Source organism: Pyrus communis, chromosome 1 (assembly GCF_963583255.1).
Source record: "Pyrus communis chromosome 1, drPyrComm1.1, whole genome shotgun sequence".
NCBI lineage: Eukaryota > Viridiplantae > Streptophyta > Magnoliopsida > Rosales > Rosaceae > Pyrus > Pyrus communis.
Window position 1 is genome coordinate 3,867,259 of NC_084803.1, and position 20,804 is coordinate 3,888,062.

The window sequence follows — 20,804 nt, forward strand, 5'->3', positions numbered from 1 at the left end:
GAATTATGTGATTGTGATCGTTCATTATATATCATGTGATCATAAATTATTTTAAATTTTTAAATTTTAAATTAAATATAAATAGTACCAAACAAAAATTGACTGCATGATGTACGATGAACAATTACGATCATAGAATTCCTAAGATCCCTAGAAAAATGATCCACCTAGGATCCTTTTCCGGAATATGTAACCACATTAATCAAGTGTGTTGTGGTAGGATTAATGTTATGGTTTCAATTTATATATTTAAAATTTGTTAAAATAGAGACGGTTGAAAATACAAGTTAAATGCGCTAGCAAAATTTTGACGCTATTTACTAGCTAAATTAGCAAATTTTAGTAACTCTTTGAAGTGCTGTTATAATTTAAATTAAAGTACACACATAGAAGAGGATTCAAACTCAAGGGAAAACGGCGAGTGCATTCTTTCTTATACTCAAATTTATGTTGTTTAAATAAGATAAAACTCTGTAAAAAACATAATTCAAATAAGAATAAATTATACAAAACTACATTAAATATTGGGTCAACTACAGTTTTATACCCCATATTTAAAACATTTCAATGTCATACCTTATCTTACGAATTTGTTGCAATGTCGTACATTCGTCAGTTTGTTTGTCAATTCCTCCTTTAAATGCAGACGCGGCTTGAGGCGGGCCCCCTCGCTGGCCCAACTGGATTAAAAAATTAATTAAATATTAGAAATAAAAATCATTTAAATATTTTTATAAAAAAAGGTGGGACTCATCCCTCACAAACCCATCACCATCACCCTTATTCCCGGTTCACCTCAGACATCAACCTCACCCATCTTCGATCACCCCAACCTCTCCTCTGCCACCTGTTCGACTCCCCCTCCCTCCGTTCCTTTCCTCCCCTTCCTTGACAAACTATCCACAACGGTCATTTGAACATGAAAAATATAATTTTACATAAACTTCCAGCTCTCTTTCTATCGCCCTCCTCCTTCCCACCTCCATTACTATTGCTAGATTACTTGCAGGTTAGAGAAACGGAGGAAAGAGTTTGAACCCATCAACTCCTTCCCTCCTTCCCTTTTCTCCCTCTCCAATCTTGCCATGCTGGACCCATCTTTCAACCTAGTATGTGGCAAAATTCCACCAGATCTCTACCTCTCATGGGCTCAAACCCGACCCGATCCCCCTTGTCTTCCCTAGTTTCCAACTCGAGATCCAAACGGAGCCACTGGGAAATTTATAGGTCGTGAGTAGAGGTGTTAGACCATTGGCAGTGGTGGGTGGTGGAGGTGTTGGACTAGCTTGAGAGAGAATTTTGGGGGTCTTTAATTTGGAACTTTTCCTGGTGCGTCGTGAGCTTTATGGGTCGGATCTTCCAGTCGAAGAACAACTCATCGACAGAGCTCATATTCCTGTTCAAGAACAACTCAATGATATTGAGTCACGACGATTTTGAGGTTCTGAGTGTACTGGGCGAGTTGATGAATATTTTTGGTTATTGATCTAGGACTCGGCGGCGAGGAGAGTGTAAGGAAGATGAGGATAGCAACAGAGGAAGAGGGAGGATAAGGAGTGGTGGGGGAGGTTTACACAATGAGATCAGCTTTAGAATTTTCAACTAAAAAGTGATTAATTTGGTAAGATTTGTGTAAAATGGTTGTGATTGTGGCATATAGGGCTTTGGATGAAGTCTAGGTGAGGGAGGAGAGGGCGAGGTTGATGTCCTTAGGTGGGCTAGGGAAGAAGGGTGAGGGTGATGGGTTTGTAGGGGGTGGATCCCACTTTTTAAACAAAAAAATTTAAATGATTTATTTTTTAATATTTAATTAATTTTTAATCCAGTTGGGCCAAAGAGTGGGCCCTGCCTCAAACCACGTCAGCATTTAACGGAGAAATTAACAGACAAACTGACGGAGGTATAACATTGCAACAAATTCGTAAGATAAGGTATGACATTGAAATGTTTTAAAGATGAGGTATGAAACTGTGGTTGACCCAATAGTTGAGTTAATTTTGTGTAATTTACCCTTTAAATAATGGCTTATTTATATTTCTTCAGATCAAGATTTGTCTTTAAGGATAATAAGCATGGTTTCATTTTTTATCTTAAACTCAAATATCATACAAAGATGCGGATGTGTATCTATTGTCTAAGATAATGTGTCTATCACTTTGTATTCAAATTTGAATTATCTTCTCGTAAATTAGAATATCTTAGAATATCAAATAACATTATTAACCTTATTTTAGTTGAGAAAAAAAAAAAAAAAAAGAAGAAGAAATTATCACATCTCTTGATACTTATAAATCGGTTTGATATTTCGTAAAAAAGAAAATTGATATATTTGCATGATTGCATCCTTTGGAGAAGAGGTGGTGAAATATCACTATTATTAGAGTGTCCTGAGTAGTTGTAGTCAATCGTGGAACCCAGGAAGCCTGGTCTTGTATACTTCTGCAGATCCCTCCAAATCAGGTAACCCAATTGGGGAACATTTGGGACTTGCCTTTGAGTTCCTCTTTGTTTTTATTTCTCGGAGTGAAGAGAGAGCGGGAGAGAGAGAGAGCATTCTGCAAAGCTTGGCATATGATGCCATGCCAGTCACAATAATGTTAAAGAGACTCTCTTGAAATGAAGCTATTCATAGACTCTCGATCACTTTATATTTTTAGTACAATATTTTATAATGTCGTTATATAAATTGTGTCAAAAATATATAGTAACCAAAAATTCATAAAAAATTTATAAAAAATCTCACTTTAGATAAATTCTCATTTGCATTTCTCTTATCCATATGTTTCCCATATATCCATTCTATCCAATGGTGAATGATTAACACGGACCAGGTGGTCCTACCGTACCATTAGATGCACAGAATGGTAGAGAGGAGTTCCTGGTTGTGGGCTGTTGCCAGGTGTCGGGTTTTTAATTCGGACATCGGGTGGTCCAGACTCCGTGGCGTTTACGAGCAATGAGAATCTCAATAGAAAGCGTGTAGAGTTAGGGTAAGGGCTAGCAGTGTCATGGTCCAAATCCATATGATATATGGGTCCCATTTAGAGCAACTCCAGCGTGTCAGCCCTTCTTTCAAGCTATTCATTATTCAATCCACCTGGTAAACCGAAATCGCTTTTTGCATTCCCACTGTTGCACTTCAATAGCCATGGCAATAGGCAATAAAATATTAGTATTTTTTTATTTATAAAATAATACAAAATAATTTTATTTGTAATTTCGGATAAGATTTTTAATCGTTCTCGTTGCGCCACGTGTCATTATCCGAAAAGTTATAAAATAATACAAAATAATTTTATTTGTAATTTCAGATAAGATTTTTAATCGTTAACTTATTTCGTATAAATTACTCGTTTAGTTTTCTCGGCCATTTTCTTATTGCCTTCTCCCTTCTCAGCGTTAAAGCTTATCTCCCACTTTATAAATCTCATGAAGTTATTTAAATTTATTTTGTAAATAAATAATTTACTATTAATTACATCGATATTTTTGCATAAAATCGGCTGTGAGAATTATTAGACCATACAATTAATCAAATTGATGACAATATCAATGTTAATTGACAACGAATTTTTGAAACTTCTCAGAAATTCTGACAGTCGTTCTTTTTAAAAATACTACATACCTACTATTTTAGATGAGTTTCTGAGAAACAACTGAAGTCTTATCCCATATCTCAACTGAACCCTACTAATTAATTTATATAGCTAGCTAGCTCCCACTGCATGCTGTTTCGTTTTAAGGATTGACTTCTATAGCTATCGAATCATCATAGAGAATCAAGTTAACACGTGCCCGATAAATTAATATATAATCCTTAGAAAACTAATCATTCGAACATTTTGCATGATTTTATATAATCGATAGTCTGTGAACATAACATACTACATAGTTTACGTATACTACATAAATTGCTAATTAATTTTCTGTTTTTATTTGAGTGCTAATTTAACTTTGACTTGTAGAAAAGTTACATATACGTGTGATTTTCCCAACACTAATACAACACAAAGCAGTACATTAGCTAGATTGATTATTTAAAACAAGTGATTAAGGGAATGACGGAAAAGGGTTGGTGTGTGGTTTATTTTCCATTCATTAAACTTGTCTTGTTTAGCATAATCACACGCGTTATAGAGTGAGGTACAGCTCAACTGCAAGATTTGTTCTTGATTCTCTGGCACTGAAACTGCAATTATTTTCCACAGATTCTGTCTTAGAAAAAAAAAAAAATATCAATTATTCATACAAAAGAAGTGTTTTTTTATTTTGAAATGGAAACCATCATGGTGAGCTGCCTGAAAACGGTCTAGATAGTGACTATTTTATATATATATAAAAGAAACTTTAGCGATACGAGTAAAATTTTGTTAATTAAGTAAAAAAAAAAATTACATTTAATCGAAAAGATATAAACATAATTCGTCATAATACCACAAAAAATAACATATACATTATCTTCAAAAACAAAAACAAAAAATATAAAAAAAAAAAAAAAAAAAAAGGAAGAGGACATCAAACCTAATCCCTCCAAAACAAAACCTAAAAATAATAATCTGCAAAACTAAAAACAAGAAAAGAACAAAAAAGGAACTAGATAGTGACGAAACAACGCGGTTTTGTAATATGTCTTAACAACCTATTTTCTGCTAGATGAGACCCTGTGAGACCATGGGAAATAACCTTTACTTTTATTTATTTATTTTTCTAATTTTTGCAGAAGTTTTTGGTGTTATTTTTTTTAATTCTTTTTTGTCCTTGGGAGGTCAAAGTCGTGCTCACACTTCGCACGGCAGAGATATGAGTTTGACGATTTGAGGGGTACTTTTTTTGTGGGTAGTTTAATTTAGATAACTCGATCACAAAAAAAAAATTAGATAACTTGAATTATAGTATGTAGGTTGAGAGATTTTTCGATCCATCTAGTACACAAGTACATGACGTTTTAGTATAATGTGTGAATTTTTACTTTATTAGTATACCTTATAAAACATATCAATTGTCTTCTACTTTCAACACGTGGAATAATACACCACCTGATTTGTGTTCTCGATACCTCTAAAAATGCATGATGTTGGTGATGATGTGTTTTGAAAATATTAAGTGCCTTTTGGAATTGCTAGTTGAATGTTTTCAACAATGTTATTTCCATTATCCTTACGTAAACGCGCACTTAATTAATGGTAACAAACAATAGCAAAAATTTGCTAATAGATGTCACTCTGCTCAATTTCAACCGATTGAGTTAATAATGGGGGCAAAAGCACCCGAATAAGGAGAAAAAAAAAACAATGGTCAAATTGGTTACGCAATAAGAATCCTAAATGATCCTAAATGAGATGTTCATCCAAATACATAATTGTATTGAGGTATCAAAACCGGCATTTTCTTCATTCAGGAAACTCTTTACATGATGTTGGGACTGCATCTCTTATATAACTTTGGGTAAGCAGAAAGTTACTAGCTGCTATTGCATGGATGCATGGCCACCTTCCAAGCACACATAATTTTGTGAACATACATATGCCACTTGTGCATTTGTCTTTCTTGTTTTGCTTAAGAAAAAAGTTCTTAAGAAGGCATAGAGGTTCAACTTAATTTAGCTCTTGTATGATCGGAATGCATGCATATATAGTAAGTTTTTTAGAGTGGAAGAATTCGTGTCTTGAAAACAATTAAGAGTGATGGAATCCTAACATATGATTTGACAAAAGAAAAAGAGAATATAACATATGGGGGAGAGAGAGAGGGGGGATATGATAATGATTGTGCTATTTACACACATTTTTTTTACTTTTTACATATTTTTTTTTTATTTTTTTACATACATTCTTAATTTTCGGACGTCAAAACAAATGAATTGAAGTGAATCAAAATACATGAATTAATAAAGAATGTATAAATAGTAAAAAATGATGTGTAGATATCACATTCTTATAATAATTGGGTACAAGAGACGAGCGAAAGGGAAGGGGGCACGTGGTTTTGTAGTACAAGATGATAGAGGTCCTTTGTCTGAAAACCCTGACTGCCATGTGGAAACCACAATGAAGTGAGGAGCAGTTGGTTCCCCGGCCACACTGATCATTTGTATGACTTTACAGTTTACGGACTTAGAAAAGGCCCCAATATATGCCTGGTGACAACCAACATGGCTCCCACGTTCACTCACTGATATTTATGCCCTCATGCAGCATACAGCATACTTTCATCTTATATATATATATATATATATATATATATATATATATATATATATATATATCTCATTTCGTAAATCATACGCACACGCCAGTTTGTTAAGTCTTAATTAGCTAGATTTTTCCATGCCGTTAAGTCTGCTAATTAGTGCTTAATTATTAGAAATGAGCCAAATGATTGGTACTATAAGTAGAATATGTTTTCGTCAGTAGCATTGAGTATTTACGTACACTAATGGAGCTATATATAAAGACTGATCGATGATGATAGCAAAGAGTCAAGTCATCGGCTCACCGTAGGGAAGGACTATGGAGGTATACTAGTACGTAATGTATAGGATTAAGATAATACGAAGGACGACATACAAATTGTGCTTTGTAGGCATTCCAATGATAATTTGACAAGTGTGCATAGATTTTTTACTTTATGTTTTTATGAATATTTTTGCATATGTGTTAAACTGTAATTTGCAGGAAAGAATAATGGCCCATTCTAGGGAACGACCAACATCAATGTCCTATGTATTTGGATAAGTGAAAAATGACTTATAGTACAAAAGTATAATGTGTTGTCATAAGTAATATATAAAGATTCGGAGCGATAAAATACTAATCGATGATCATCATTTTAATCAGACACCTATAGAATACATTAAAAGAGGAGAGACAAGATGTGTTTTGTATGTATGATCACCGTAGACAAGGACTTTAGATGTGTACTAGTACGTAACGTTTGTTATTAAGATTATAAGAAAGTACGTAGAAATTAAGTTTCGTTGGTATTTTCCATATAATAAAAGTTTATCCAAAGAGCACAAAAACAACAACTAGGGTTTAGAGTGAGGAACAGAAGTGAAGGTAGCTACTTGGATGTGACTGCATTTGAGTCGTATGTGATTTAGATGTCAAAAAGTAAAATGCGATAGTGAGTCAAGCTGCCATACTTTTGTCGACAGTTTCATAAGGTTTGTACGACCATTGTAGTATGCTTCTGTAACACAAGCAAGAAAATTATAGGAACCTTGTCTGATAAATTTAGAGTTAAGTGACATTTCTCTTTTGATCTACGTGTAACGATGTAATTAGTACGTACCCTGCAGACTTTTTTCGCTAAAAATATAAAATCATAGAGCATGCATGTGGTACGTACGTCTCGACATGTATGATCAAATTCTACATATGGCTTTTATTACAAGCACTTTTACAATAAGACAATGTGAACGGTTTTCTACCTGCATCCAGCCAAATGGGAAAAATTACAAAAATAATAAGCCATAGAGTGTAAAATTGCCAACAATCTTTGAACTATTTTGTACTGATATGCTGCATTTTGCTATAAATTGCAAGGCTGATTGCAGTTGGAGGCTCCAATACTCAAATGTTGAAGCTCTGTTTTTAGGTCCAATTAAAATTACATAGATTAGGTTAGGCTTTGGTCCTTTCATTTATATTATTTGAGAGATGACAAGATGTTGCAAGTAGGCAATGCATTGCATGCACACTCGGTCTCAGCTCAAGTCAAAGATCTTCAGTCATGGCTCATGGGCAAGCCCTTTAAGTATCCACGTCAATTGATGACGCAAAAACTATGCCGGCCGGCCCACGCGTGTTGTATATTTTAACCCTCAACGGAAGGAAAGACCTTGTTTTTCTAAGACTAGCTCCAATAGGTGGTTGGAAAGAGAGTTGTGGGAAAAATGACACTTAAGTCGGAACGAGGTTGGAATCTGAATGAGGTTGGAATCGGATGGAGAAAAACTTGAATAAGATACAATATGTCTTATCATGTGACATTACCGAGTCTGGAAAAATAACATTTAATTAGAAGTTGAAATGAGTTTGAAATCAAACGGAGAAACTTTTTTAGGATTGTTTGTCTCGTGTGTGTGTGAAAATATGACTTTTACTTAGGAGTTTAGACCGAATGACGGAAAATTTTGACTAGGGTTGTATTCCATCACGTAGTAACTATTAAGCGTGAAAACTGACATTTGTTAAGAATCATAACTAAGTCATAATTGGAGCTACAAAATTTTAAATAAAGTAGTTTTCGTTACATGACAATAGCTACAGTACTATTGGCAAGACATTCATATCAATGTATGTTAAATCACACCAAATTATCACGTAACATATAATTTTCATCTAAACCTAACTTCCAATATCCACTCATTTACGTCAAAATCCAAGGGCCACTTTTTTTTTTTCTCGTACAAAATTGTTTGGTAGATGTCATCTCCTCTTATCTCCAACTTTATTGGATTTCACATAGGGAACAAGAACCTCTTCAAATTTCTCGTACAATAAAGTAACCAACCCAAGCAAAGCAAAGGCATAGTTTTTTATTTTATTTTGTATATTATATTTTTAATGTGAGGGGGTATCTCTGCAGAGTGTCTGAGTTTTGTTATGCAGACTCACTTAAAAATGTCTCCCACTGAATTTTACCACAACAGCTTCAGAGAATATTAACTTTTTACTTCTTCTTTTTCTTTTTCTTTTTCAGTACTAGAAGTTCTCATGTTTTCTTTTGTTGTTTTGCTCCAACAACATTGGGTTGATTTAGTGCATGAGAAATGATGCTTTCACAAAACAGCAACGATTAAAAACATCGGGTATGAGATATTTTGGTATTTTTAACCGTTAGATTTTTGTTTAAAAATATAAAAAATAAAGTTCAAGGGTTAAAATATCCAGAGTATAGTGCCATTAGTAAATAGACGGAACTCTGATGATTGAATTGTGAGAATTTTTTAAAGAGTAATTGAAATTTGCGCCTCTGAAAAATGGATGAAAATAAACGACAATTGATGAAATAATTAAAAGGACAAAATGTTCTTAAAGTTCGCACTGAAGAGACGTTGGCACAAATTGAAAGTTTAGAGAGAACCAAACTAAAAAGTTCAAAAAGTGAAGTGAAACAAGACCTCTAAACGAAAATTTAACTTTCTTGAAAATCAATCGTAAACTTGTAATTTTGTAATGTAAAGCTAATGGGAAGAAGAATTTTTTTTTTTTTTGTGTTCAACAATCACCTGAACTAAGCCAAGTTAGCTAGCGCAGTGTGCTCTCTCCCTTCACACCCAAATCTAAATCCTCTTCCACGTATTTTCGGATTAGATTAATTAGAATATTGCCTGAATAAAAGAAAGAAATTATTGCCTTGAAGGAGTTGTACCATAATTTCTCCAAAGTTTGCTTGAGCCCAAAAAGGCAAAACCTACAAACTCCACACTACAAAACCCCACACCAACCCAAACCTCAAAGGCCTAACTCTATATGTAATATGGAGCAGAAAAGCAAGAAAACCAGCAAATAAAGGAGCATTTGGCAATGGGGAAACAGAAAGGTCGTAAAATGCTTTGATACAACTGTACTTATTGGTCAATGTCAAGCTAAGAACTGTACTACATTGGCGTTCAGAGTTTTAACTTTGGCTAGCATCAGTATTTTCTACACTGCAAATTTGAAGCTTTAAAATGAAAAACCGAAAAGCAAAATATGGCGAAATGCTCTTTTCTTTTGAAAATTAAGAATTGATGAAATCCTAGGTTTGATTTTTCTTGAAGAAAATAGACCAATGAATTGGCTCAACAAAAACTATTTTAGCGACCTATCTGAGCACTCATGACTCACCAAACTAATGCATGCTTCGCTACACAAAACAATTTCAATGAAAGAATAAACATATGCAAGAATAAGGTTAGACAATACGTCGTAAAGGTTCCCCAAAAATTTGAAGTACTGTACTAAGTAGCTTCAGGACGGCTCTTATGTCAAGACGCCTATTTTAGTCGAATGTCAAGACATCAATTGAATGACTTGAGGTGGAAAACTTGGCAGTTTGAGACATACGACATCTTTGTTGCTGCCTCATTGAACTTCTTGGCGGCATCATCATTCTCTTCTAAGCTAATCTGACCAAAAAACTTAGACCACCAGGATGTGCTCCTCAATTTGGCCTTCGCAAAGAAAACACGCCAATATGTCAGTTATCCAGTGAATAAAAACAACGATGTAAACCCTGATAAAATTTACAAAAACAAGATAAGGTAGAATGATAAGATGGATGATCTGAATGTTTGTCCCTCCTTCCCCCACCAGGGGAAGATACATGTACATTGTTCACGCATGGGAAAACCATAAAAGTTTTGATATCCCAATAAAACAATCAAATACGAAAACAAATATTAAAAGGCAGAAGGGTATAAAGACATGGACAATGAACATAACATATCTATCTATTCGGCATGTTCAAGGTTCATAGAATAAGAATAACTATATGTGCAGCAGTTACTTACCGCCCTCCCAAATTTGGAGACCTCAGCAGCTTTAGCTCTCTGCTTGCGAGGATAGCCTGTATGAAAAATTATCAAACATCTTACGAACTCAGATAGATTTGTAAATTCCTCCCATCTAAATGTGAGTTTTGTAATGCTACGTGAGAAATACATCTTCAAATTCGTAAGAAGCAAAACCAGGTGAACTACATGGGAGTCAAAAGGCACATTTCATTGACCTTTTCAAAACAACTGATAGTGTTCAGTGTCACAATCCGTCAAAATTCTTAAAACACATTGTCACAAATTGTTACAAGAGAAGACAGGTTATAGAGCTCCAAATCCAAACTCATGCCATATTTGCGGTAAGGCATGGATTCCAGAAACACATAAAATTGGGATTATATGGATTTGAACAGTAACTGAGATTCAATGAAATAAGAGCTTACCTGTAAAGACCACAAGACCATCAGACGACACCCTTGCCAAATCAGGGAGGGTTCTGTTGAGGTATCTTTCAGACAAATAATCCAACGCATCCGAAACAAGTATAAGAGAAAATGACTTTGGCCTGTACGGAAGTGGATACTTGATATCAACAACACGCACAATGTCTTTGCGCACAAGAGCTTTACAACTTCTACCAGCATCCTCTACATCGTAGGGTTCCACACCCCAGGCTTCAGTTTCTTCCTCACTCAGCAATTTGGAAACCACAGTACAAGTATCGGGCCCAACGTGCAAAACCTTATGCATGCTGTCGCCATACGCTTTCTTCAAAACGGGAATTGCTCGTTGGACCTCCACCGTGCATGAGTAATCACCTGCAGCTAAAATCCTCATATGAGGTAGCATAGAGACAAGTTCATACACCAGAAAAAAATGCAACAAAACATTGAAAACATGAACCAAATTTGCCACCAGCTTTGTCAATTCATACCATTTTCCAAAAGGGTACTGATTTTCACACTCCCGTTCTCTCCTTCTGCAGTCATCTCCTTATTTATGTTCCTTTTTTCTCCTTTGATTCACTCAATCCAAGGGCTAAAAAAAAGAGAGTGCCGGAGACAAAAGGGAGTGCGAAAATCACTTCCCTTTCCGAAACTACAGGCTAGGATTTAACTTCACAAGCTTTAACATAACTTCGGAACGAAATTCTAATCATTTTCATCTAAACATTAAAAGTACTGGCTTTAATCTTTTATACTCACTTGCACTAAAAGAAAACAGAAAAACGTTATCTTTAATTTAAGCATAGGCTATATGAAAAAAAAAACCCCAGAAAATGAAACAAAATTACCTTCAACCCTGCTAACAACACCTTTAAGATTGCCACCTCCACCTGCATTAATCCATACATAATACAAAACAAATCCAAATTAATTATACATTAAGCAAACGCGAATCTATATCTTATAAAAATCAAAACTTCAAGAAAGCAAAACGCTTCTTACCTCTGCCGCTGTATGAATACGCAAGAAGAAGCAATGCTCCCTGAAAATTTAATCATTTGCTTTAATCCCATTATTCTAATTAACCAAGCATTAACTTTTAAACCAAAAAAATTAAGGGAAATGACAAATGAGTGTTAATTAATCACCACGGCAACGAGGGCGACCAATAAGATCGGAGAAGACTTGGATTTGGAATAGGAAGAACCTGCGAACAGAGCTCCGCCGTTGTCCCCGAACCGTCGAGACGTGTCCAAATTCAGAGTCACCGGCCTCCGTGACATGGCTGTTGGACGAAAATATGACTTGCTGGAAAATGGTAATTAATTAGCGAGCAAAATAATTAATTAATTGATAATTTGTTTAATTATTAATTAATTAATTAATTAATACTGAATTACCGGAAGAAGAGGCGCTAAAGAACCGACATTGGATCGGATTTGTCTGGTGCTGACTGAGACTGTGGAGGTTCTGCGTTCTGGCTGGGAGTTGAAGACGACGGTTCGTTTTTCTTTTTGGTGCGAATCACCAACGGTCTGGATCGACGAAGAAAATTAGTTTGGGCCTGATGGGCTCATGAGCCAAACGGCCCCATCACCCACATTTTATGACAGAATTGCTTGAACTTTTCATTTTTTTTCTTACTAATAACCAGTTGGGCCTATTGAGCCATCATCATACGGCCCACCAATTGATAGGCCCATGTCATCAAAGATTGGAGATCGGGTTCCCTGAATCAGGTGTCCGGTGTCCCTCCGTCTCCAGCTCCATTTCCATTGAGAATCGAGACAGAGTCGTATTCAAAGGCGGTGTAAAGGCAATACAATTCGTGAAAAGTCCAATCTTTCTGCTTTTGAAGAGCAAAAAAGAAGGGGAAAAAACCCCAACCATGGTTGCTGGGTTTCCTGAGCATTTACAGTCTGCGAAGAGTGAGGATTGCTGAATTCGATACCCAAAGTTTGAGAATTTCTGGAAAATGGGCGGCGGCGACGACGACGGTGATCGGAGTAGGAATAGGAATGGGCCGTGGACGCCGCCGGGAAGACCGTATGAGGCAAAAGAGGAAGACATGAAGATTTGGGGGATTCTGGTGTTTGGTCTAATTGGCGCCACCGCCACCACTCTCGCCGTAAGTTCACATCTCTTCATTCCTATATTTTTCTTTCGGTTCGAATGCGAGTCCAATCTGCAGCATTAATGGCGGAGAGGAATTGAGAATTGAAAATTGTGTGGGAATTTGGCAGGTTTCTCAGCTCCGTAGGACTGTTGATTGGGTGTATACACAGGTAGATATCATATGAGTAATGGGTTTACCGTCGATTTTAATAAATTCGAAACCTTTTCGTTACTTGAGAACCGAAAATTCAAAGCTTGAAATGGAGAAGAGAACGTAGTTAATGTAGATGCAAGTCCTCTTTGAAAGTGATACTTTTCGTTTCCTTTTAGAAATTAATGTGTGGGTACGTTAGTAGTACTTGGGGCTGACCATGTCTGTGATTGCATGAAAAAGTTGTTCAGATCACCGTCGACGGGGAGAGGAAGTGGCAGTTCATTCCGGACATCTTTTCAGGAGGAAGCATGGAAAAGATATAACCGTCGGATGCAAGAGGAGTATGAAGAAGAAATGGAGAGAGTGGTGAGTTATAGCTCCTGTATGTTGTTTTTCGATTTTCTTTTCAGCATCTTTTGATTAGTTAGCACGCTTGATTGTAAGAAGCCTGATTAAAAAATTGTGGCTCTAATCTAGTATTTTAACTCTGAGAGTGCATTTTTCTGGCCACTTACTATAACTGCAGTTTTGCCTAGTCGTCACTTGCTTCACAAAAACATTCTCAGGCTCTCAGCTCTGAATTCGATATTTTCAATTCCAATTTTAGAGTTCTTAGTGACATTACGAAGTTGACTTGAATCGAGATTTTCATCATGATTTTCTATCTTATGTAGGAACGTATTAGGCGTATGCAAAATGTTTTCAATAGAGAGAGGAACAAACACAAAAGGACCTACGAAAGCTGGAGGGAAAACAGTCAAGGTGGATATCATCAACAATTCCAGCGAGAGGATTGGTATTGGAAGACTGATACATCCTTTAAGGACCGGAGGAGTAACTTCAGGGAAACTCCTAGAGAAAATGCCAACTATTTGTTATCACATCACTACTCAGTTTTAGGCCTTGACAGGTAAAGCTAGTGTTTGCAGAAACCTAATCGCTTTATCGTAATTATTTCCTCACTTTTGTATTCTATTGAACTTCCTGTCAGCTGTAGTTTTAAGAAAATAAATATGGTGAACTTGTTAATTATATTGGAGGAAAGCAGTTGGATAGAAGAACAGAATTTTGATGGAACTTCTAAGCTTTCATACTAATTTCCCTCTCCTCTTGTGGTATTTAACAATACGATAGATACAGTTTCGTTGATTGTAGCTAGCGGCTAGAAATAGTAGATTATACATACCCATGTCCTGAATCTTTGTTGCTTGTTTTATAAATTTGAACTTCAGTACACAATTAGGTATCTTGTGTTGGAATAGCACACTCAAATTTATGGAGTTTTGCAAATGTGTTACTAGGAGGCCAAACCTATCTATGTCAACGATATTTTTTAGATTCAAGCAAACTAAGCGAGAGTGAAGCAAGATGTGTGCCATTCTGAAACAGATAAAGTTTCACTTCATAAAATTGGATTAAATCCGTGATCTTCGTTCTTGTGTATCTTTTATTTTAAGATGTAATGTCCTGAAGATGAGGTCTGCTGGACATGCGTTTGCATGATAATTCAATCAGATCAATAACAAACAATAAACTTGAGATTTTCACTTCTCTTCTTTTTTCAACAGGTTTAGAAAGGCACCTTACTCGGATGCTGAGATTAAGGTATTTTTCCCCACGTTTTTGTGTACTGTTTATATGTAAAGTGCTTTCCCAAAAGAAAATGTGTTTGTCCCTCTTTCCCCTATTACTCCTACGACTATCTCTATGTTGACTAGTTTAGAGTGTGTTGGTTGTGTATCATGTTCTTTTATTGCTGCAGAAATGAGTGATTGACTTGCGACATTTTCTTGTAAATATAACATTTGTCTTTGGAATGACAACGGTGAAAATACGTGGGACTGGTGTATGGTAAAACATGGGATGGTTAGAACTATATGCTGTGTTGACAAAACCGTTTACCGAGTCATTTTTGCTTCTATTATGTTGTATTCTTGCATTGGCAATAGTAATAACTTGACTCTCGCAGACGGCATTTAGGACCAAGGCGAAGCAGTTTCACCCCGACCAGAACCAAAACAATAAAGGTGGGTATCATGGGCACATTACCGAATTCTAGTAAGCCGGTGACATTGCTTTGCATTGAAGTTTGTTTTTTGAATTTTGATGCAGAGGCTGCTGAAGCAAAGTTTAAAGAGGTAATGACGTCGTACGAGGCAATAAAGAAAGAGAGGGGGAACTGAGTTAGTGAACTGGCTGATACAGCTGAGATTTTGGCGAAGTTGAAGCACGCTAAGGTTGTGCGGTATTCAACTTGGCACTTCTACATTCCTTTGCAGTACATTAGTCAACAGATAAACGTAATCCCGAGTAGGTTAATCTTCTTCGCCTTTCGAGATGGAATATGAAAGTTTGTTTCTAATGTTGTATCATACGGGAATAATCCGCCTTTTTTTTTTTTTTTTTTTTTTTTTTTTTTTTTTTTGGTATACCGGCATAAAAAGCAAAGGGGCTATGTATTTGGGGAACATATTATGCATTCATACTATAGGGTTTTGTTGTAACATAATTTGATTTTAACAATTTTCACATTATATAAGGTACTTCATGTCTCCAGTGGTTTATATTAAGCTGCCGTTATTTTGTGTCGTACTCACGTTCCTTATTGGCCATTAGAAGTGTCGTTTATTTTTATGGATTTTTTTCTTGCGATACAAGCAATATCGAGGGAGGGAGAAGTCAAACTTGGGACCTCAGGTGCAAGAAATTATGCATGGATTTTGAATCTTCCATAATGTACTTGAAAAAAAAAATAAAGGTATGAACACATAGAAAGAACGAGTCCTAAAAAACAAAATATGCGGTTACTACAACAAATATTTCTGTTTTTTTTTGCATTCACCTTCCCCTCAACTGCAGATGAGGAATGGCCGGGAGCAGTACCCATCGGAAAATCCTCTCCCAACAGCGCTGTACCATCAGTTTACGCAATCTTCGGTCTTTTTCACCTGCTTCTCGCTTGAGACGGGTGCTCTGTAATATGCCGGAACTGTTGCGGGGAAAAACATTTGTCTAACTCCTTCCGCCTTGATTATGGGGAATATGATTCCTGAGGCACTCTGCAGTGGAGACAATCGTATAATCAGAAATCAATTACGAAGCATATCCCGGATAAGTCTATTACGGAGAAGGGGAAGAAACAGCTTATACATACGGAAATTAATCTGGCTCCAATCCAGGCGCGTTTAGGTGATGGAAATGGCAGCAACAGACGACCAACACCATACACTGCAACGGCAAAGAAATGGAGAACCAAACTCAAAGGGCGAGGGTTCAACCCCGAAAGCAGAGAGACTGGTCCCGTAGAGAATACACCTCCGAGACTTAGATAGTCAAAGCAAGCCTGGCGCATTTCCTTCCTTGCTTGATCAGGTGAAGAAGAAAAGACCTTGTAAAGGGCACCCGCCAATGTATTTATTGTGGATGCCACTGGCTGCCAAATTGGAAGATTATACAGTCGGTAAGCCAAAGTTTAGATTACAATGAGACGCAAAAACGCAGAACATCCCGTTTTAAAACCCCAGAAAATTATTAAACTTTTTTACAACTTACCTTGCGAAGAGTGTAGAAGGATTCAAGATATTTGGACAGTGTAGATGGATCATTTAGGTTGCCCAAAGGCTTAAGAAGATTCCGCAGCACAACAATATCAGACAAGGCCACAGTCATTCCTCCGCCTGTCAGAGGGTGGCGCATGTTGAATGCATCCCCCATCAATAGAGCTCCAGGAGTAGGGTAGGGAGCGGCGGGCATGCTTCTGTTTGGCATTGTCCTTATGGTACCCTTATCCACTGCAGCTACGAAGGAATCATAAATTTGAGGGGGAATCTGCAATAAGAGAGCAGAGAAAACTTGAATCAAAATCCTGGATTTAACGAGTAAACAAAGTACAGAGAAAACGTATGTTAAATAACAACACTGCAGAACATAATATATGTACCTGAGGAGCCACCACAGTCTTCAAATACTTTGCCATTTCACCATTTGAAATGGAGGGAACTTTTTGTCCAGGTACATCAACCAGACAGCGAACCTCTGTGCTACTGATTTTATAGAACAAAATAGGAGAAGGGTCTGCTAATATAACATGTCCGTGGTTAGCATGTGGAAGATTGCAATTCTCCAGAACCAAGCCAACAAAACAAGAAGGCACATCCACCTGCAGAACACAAAATTAATAAATAAGAAGTTGACGGGAGCTGCTAGACATTAACAAGAAAAGTTGAATGTTAATTCTGCTTCTAGTTATTTTGCAGACAAATATAATGATATCACAACCTTACTATCCAAACCTCACCTTAGGATCACAAAGAGAGCGACGCAAGTTGGAGAAACAGCCATCACAAACAATAGTAAGAGGTGCATATGCGGTCATCTCTTCGCCAGTTTTAGTCTTGTATTGCACACCTTTAATTGTTCCCTTTTCTTCAAGCAGCGAAGTAACCGTTCCTTGTTCTAATTGCACACTACAGAATATAAAGAAAAAAAGAAAGTATAACTTCCGGTGAACAGAAAATCTTCAAACAAAGAAATGTATTGAACATTAGCACATGAAACTCGCCACCAAGTCAACAAGAAGAAACAAACACTATAAAAGAAACCAACATTTAATTTGTATCAAGTTATCAACCAAGGGAGAAAAGATGTACTTGGGAAGAGTTGCAGCCTTCTCCCTCATCCTCTGTATGAAACGGCCATTGTGAAAGCTCCTCCCAGACACATCTGAGTGAAATTTCTCCAAGGGATAAGAGAGCCTAGTATTTTTCCCATCCTTGAAAAGAGCATATCCAAAAACGCGCTGGGCATCAATTTGCTCCACACAATCTGCAGTAAAAAATAATTCAAATTTTATTAACTAATGATTTCTTATGTAATACAAGGCAAACAGAAACTGGCTGGGTAACATATACATCTCCATGGTAAAAAAGTTCAAATGAGTTTACCTTCTAGTCCCAGCTCAATTAATTTAAGGTAGCCTCCAGGTTGTAGTAATTCACCAACAATTCGGTCTGGCTCTGTCAAGTCTCGTTCGATCACATGCACCCGACGTCCATCCTGCAGTTCGAAGTACCCTTATCAATTTCCAAAAGGAAAAGAATTGGCACTAGAATCTAAACAGGTGAAAGAAAAACAAGCCAAACCTAGGCCAAATGGCATCTCCCTTACGGCATCTTTGCTATATCTTTAAAAAGTTTTGACAATCTTTCAAAGTAAGGATACAATATATAAAACTACATTAATAAAACCCTATTTGTCAACCAAAAGAAAGTGAAAAGACATCTTTGTCTTCTATCACAACAAAAAAGTTAAGGACAGTGACTTAATTTCACGAATAAAATTTTACTATTTTTCTTAAACCTCACCTACATATAAGTTTATCATCTCTAAAATTAAAAAATTTAAAAAAAAACAAAAAACAACCTCTCTCTCTCTCTCTCTCTCCTTCAATTTTAACAACCAAAGTAAAAAATTTCGCACACTTTGTGTGTGAGCATATACTAGTTCTTTAAATTAAAAAAAAGGTAAATCAAACAATATAAACAAGAAAAATTAACTGCAAAGTGCATGACATCTTAATTTCAATCCATGACCCACGATGTTAAGCTTGAATTCGGTCAGTAAGACAAATCTCGAAGCCCTTGTAATTACGCTAATTACAGGACCTGGAAATGTTAGCAAATGGATTATTGAGTCACCATTTTCTTCTTTGCTATGTCGCATTAGACTCTTCAAATGTAGGGAATCTACTTTTTTAGGTTTTGTTTTTTTTGGAAACTGTAGGGAATCTACTTTTGACAACTTCTGCTGAGTGGTTATACACCCATTGTGTCCTCTACGATGAAAAGTCCTAGATACTAGACAATTAAGGACTCAAAGTAAATTAAAATTAATCAAATAACTATTCAAAAAGTAATGTTTGAAACAATGACTACCCTAAACAAGAAATATCAAAGCTTGTGAAAAAATATATTCTTTAGGTTTATACCCTGAATAACAGGCATGATCCAATCAAATGTCTTACTACTCATAGTTACCTCAAACGAGAAAATTGCTGGATCGGATGCATTTTAAATTAACCACCACTTGCAATTTTAACTTTAAATAAGAAAATCGCTCGATTGGATGCATTTTAAATTAACAAACCACTTACAATTTTACCAATGTAGCATAAAAAATCCACAAGCAATATGTGCATAACCTAACGTTTGAACATAACTATTTGAGTGATACAGTAACCTCATCAGAGACTCGAAAACCAGATCGAACACCGCATCTTCGTCCATAATTCAGCATGATTAAGAAACTCATTAAGCATGATTTTTGTTTGTTAAATCTAATGCTTGTTTAACAAGGTTATTAGAGTAATTCTGCATAATGCTTCCATATGAATATGCATGCGTCCGTTGATGTCACTGTAGAATTAAACTATAATATATTAAATCAAAAAACCGAAATAAACTTTTCTGGAGCGTTAATTTTTTTTTTTGTTTTCCTTACCAATTCAGGCAAATTCAAACGCGTGCTTGGCAATCACAATTCCACATGGATTTAAATAACCACAAAAATTAAAGCAAAATGTGTTTGTTTCCCGAGAAAATGGAAGCAAAATTGTGTTTATTGTTTGTTTCCCGAGAAAATGCAAGCAAACCAGAGATGCAACTCAATCGAAGCATTTTCAATTTCGCTCACCTTGCCGAGAGTGTGAGCCAGAGCGGCGCCGGCGACACCGGCACCGACGATGATGACGTCGACGTCGCCGTCAGTGGATCTGCATTCTCCGTTGGAGACCATCACGCTCTTCACGCACTCGCTCCTATTCTCCTCCTCCACCAAACCTCTCCCTTTCTCGTCGCTCCTCTTCGCCAGCGCTCTGTACAGAAACACGGCGCCCAGCACGGTGGCGAAGATCCATCCGACCAAGTACTGATCCGCCATTCCTCCGAAACAACGACGCTTCTCCCTCCCTCTATTTCTCTCTGTGCGTGTGCGCGGCCTTTTATGGATGCCGCGGGCTCACACACACAGTCTCGCTCTCTCTCTGGTTTTCTGGAATATTCGGCACTCTGCGCTGGCGAATTGCCCTTTGAGTTTTTGTAACCGTTTGTTTCGGTTTGTTACAAGTTTTACAACGGAGCCACGAGATGTCGTGTCCAACGTTTAACAGGGCCTCGCCCTACCCACAGCTCACCCCTACCACGACGTATGCATACAGCTGTGCTGCTGATGCGAAATACGATGCGTTTTGTTGGATTCTATTCTAGCCTGCTGCGCCACGGCCCACGTGAGTGTGTTTCGGCTTTAACTGCGCGGATTGGGACCCTTTAATGTTTGGAGTACGATTTCTTTCTTTCCTTCTCCTCTTGCCAGACAAGTATACCACCGTCGGATCAGGAAATAGCTACTCTAACCCGTATCACATTGTTACTCTTAAAAATTACAAAATCTACGTGGCTTGCAGGTCAAGTAACTAATAAGCTAACTATGTCATTCGGTTGAATGCGGGGCTTGCCAACTCGTCGGCCAAGCTCGGCCGAGGAGTAAAATTTGTTGATGTTGCGTTGAGTGCGTTGCTGACTTCTTTATCTTGCGACTGCGGCCGAGG

At 36.9% G+C, this 20,804-nt stretch overlaps 3 protein-coding genes across 5 annotated transcripts; 1 reads left to right on the plus strand and 2 right to left on the minus strand.

Moving 5' to 3' along the window:
* Window positions 1-9,642: 9,642 nt before the first annotated feature.
* LOC137717156 (probable pectin methylesterase CGR3) lies at window positions 9,643-12,431 on the minus strand. Of its 2 annotated transcripts, none has more exons than XM_068456468.1 (7): window positions 12,333-12,431; window positions 12,081-12,240; window positions 11,935-11,974; window positions 11,781-11,822; window positions 10,930-11,304; window positions 10,502-10,557; window positions 9,643-10,162 (listed from the first exon to the last, which is right to left on the minus strand). In XM_068456468.1, the coding sequence occupies exons 2-7, from the start codon at window positions 12,213-12,215 to the stop codon at window positions 10,010-10,012; spliced, it is 801 nt and encodes a 266-aa protein (XP_068312569.1). In that variant the 5' UTR covers window positions 12,216-12,240; window positions 12,333-12,431; the 3' UTR covers window positions 9,643-10,009. The 2 variants fall into 2 exon arrangements, with proteins under 2 accessions (XP_068312569.1, XP_068312562.1); XM_068456461.1 differs by having other exon boundaries at window positions 10,930-11,310.
* A 260-nt stretch (window positions 12,432-12,691) lies between these two features.
* On the plus strand, window positions 12,692-15,753 carry LOC137744942 (uncharacterized). 2 transcript variants are annotated; one of them, XM_068484765.1, is made up of 7 exons: window positions 12,692-13,060; window positions 13,176-13,217; window positions 13,442-13,567; window positions 13,876-14,111; window positions 14,770-14,806; window positions 15,171-15,228; window positions 15,314-15,753. In XM_068484765.1, exons 1-7 carry the CDS (start codon window positions 12,908-12,910, stop codon window positions 15,382-15,384), a joined length of 723 nt encoding a protein of 240 aa, XP_068340866.1. In that variant the 5' UTR covers window positions 12,692-12,907; the 3' UTR covers window positions 15,385-15,753. The 2 variants fall into 2 exon arrangements, with proteins under 2 accessions (XP_068340866.1, XP_068340874.1); XM_068484773.1 differs by lacking the exon at window positions 13,176-13,217.
* A 164-nt stretch (window positions 15,754-15,917) lies between these two features.
* LOC137744933 (squalene monooxygenase SE1-like) lies at window positions 15,918-20,372 on the minus strand. Its single transcript, XM_068484754.1, has 8 exons — window positions 19,892-20,372; window positions 18,145-18,256; window positions 17,851-18,025; window positions 17,499-17,667; window positions 17,142-17,360; window positions 16,754-17,029; window positions 16,356-16,634; window positions 15,918-16,260 (listed from the first exon to the last, which is right to left on the minus strand). Exons 1-8 carry the CDS (start codon window positions 20,135-20,137, stop codon window positions 16,120-16,122), a joined length of 1,617 nt encoding a protein of 538 aa, XP_068340855.1. The 5' UTR covers window positions 20,138-20,372; the 3' UTR covers window positions 15,918-16,119.
* Between the last annotated feature and the right edge of the window lie 432 nt (window positions 20,373-20,804).

Excerpts from the sequence above, each read along its gene's own strand:
- LOC137744933 (XM_068484754.1), bottom strand. The coding sequence starts at position 20,137 with ATGGCGGATCAGTACTTGGTCGGATGGATCTTCGCCACCGTGCTGGGC. Across the intron at positions 17,361-17,498 it reads GCTCTCTTTGTGATCCTAAG|GTGGATGTGCCTTCTTGTTT; the intron begins GTGAGGTTTGGA and ends TGTGTTCTGCAG. Across the intron at positions 16,635-16,753 it reads CCTTCTACACTCTTCGCAAG|CCAGTGGCATCCACAATAAA; the intron begins GTAAGTTGTAAA and ends CCAATTTGGCAG.
- LOC137717156 (XM_068456461.1), bottom strand. The coding sequence starts at position 12,215 with ATGTCACGGAGGCCGGTGACTCTGAATTTGGACACGTCTCGACGGTTC. Across the intron at positions 11,823-11,934 it reads GTATTCATACAGCGGCAGAG|GTGGAGGTGGCAATCTTAAA; the intron begins GTAAGAAGCGTT and ends GGATTAATGCAG. Across the intron at positions 11,311-11,780 it reads TGTTGTTAGCAGGGTTGAAG|CTGCAGGTGATTACTCATGC; the intron begins GTAATTTTGTTT and ends TGAGGATTTTAG.
- LOC137744942 (XM_068484765.1), top strand. The coding sequence starts at position 12,908 with ATGGGCGGCGGCGACGACGACGGTGATCGGAGTAGGAATAGGAATGGG. Across the intron at positions 14,112-14,769 it reads TCAGTTTTAGGCCTTGACAG|GTTTAGAAAGGCACCTTACT; the intron begins GTAAAGCTAGTG and ends TTTTTTCAACAG. Across the intron at positions 15,229-15,313 it reads CCAGAACCAAAACAATAAAG|AGGCTGCTGAAGCAAAGTTT; the intron begins GTGGGTATCATG and ends ATTTTGATGCAG.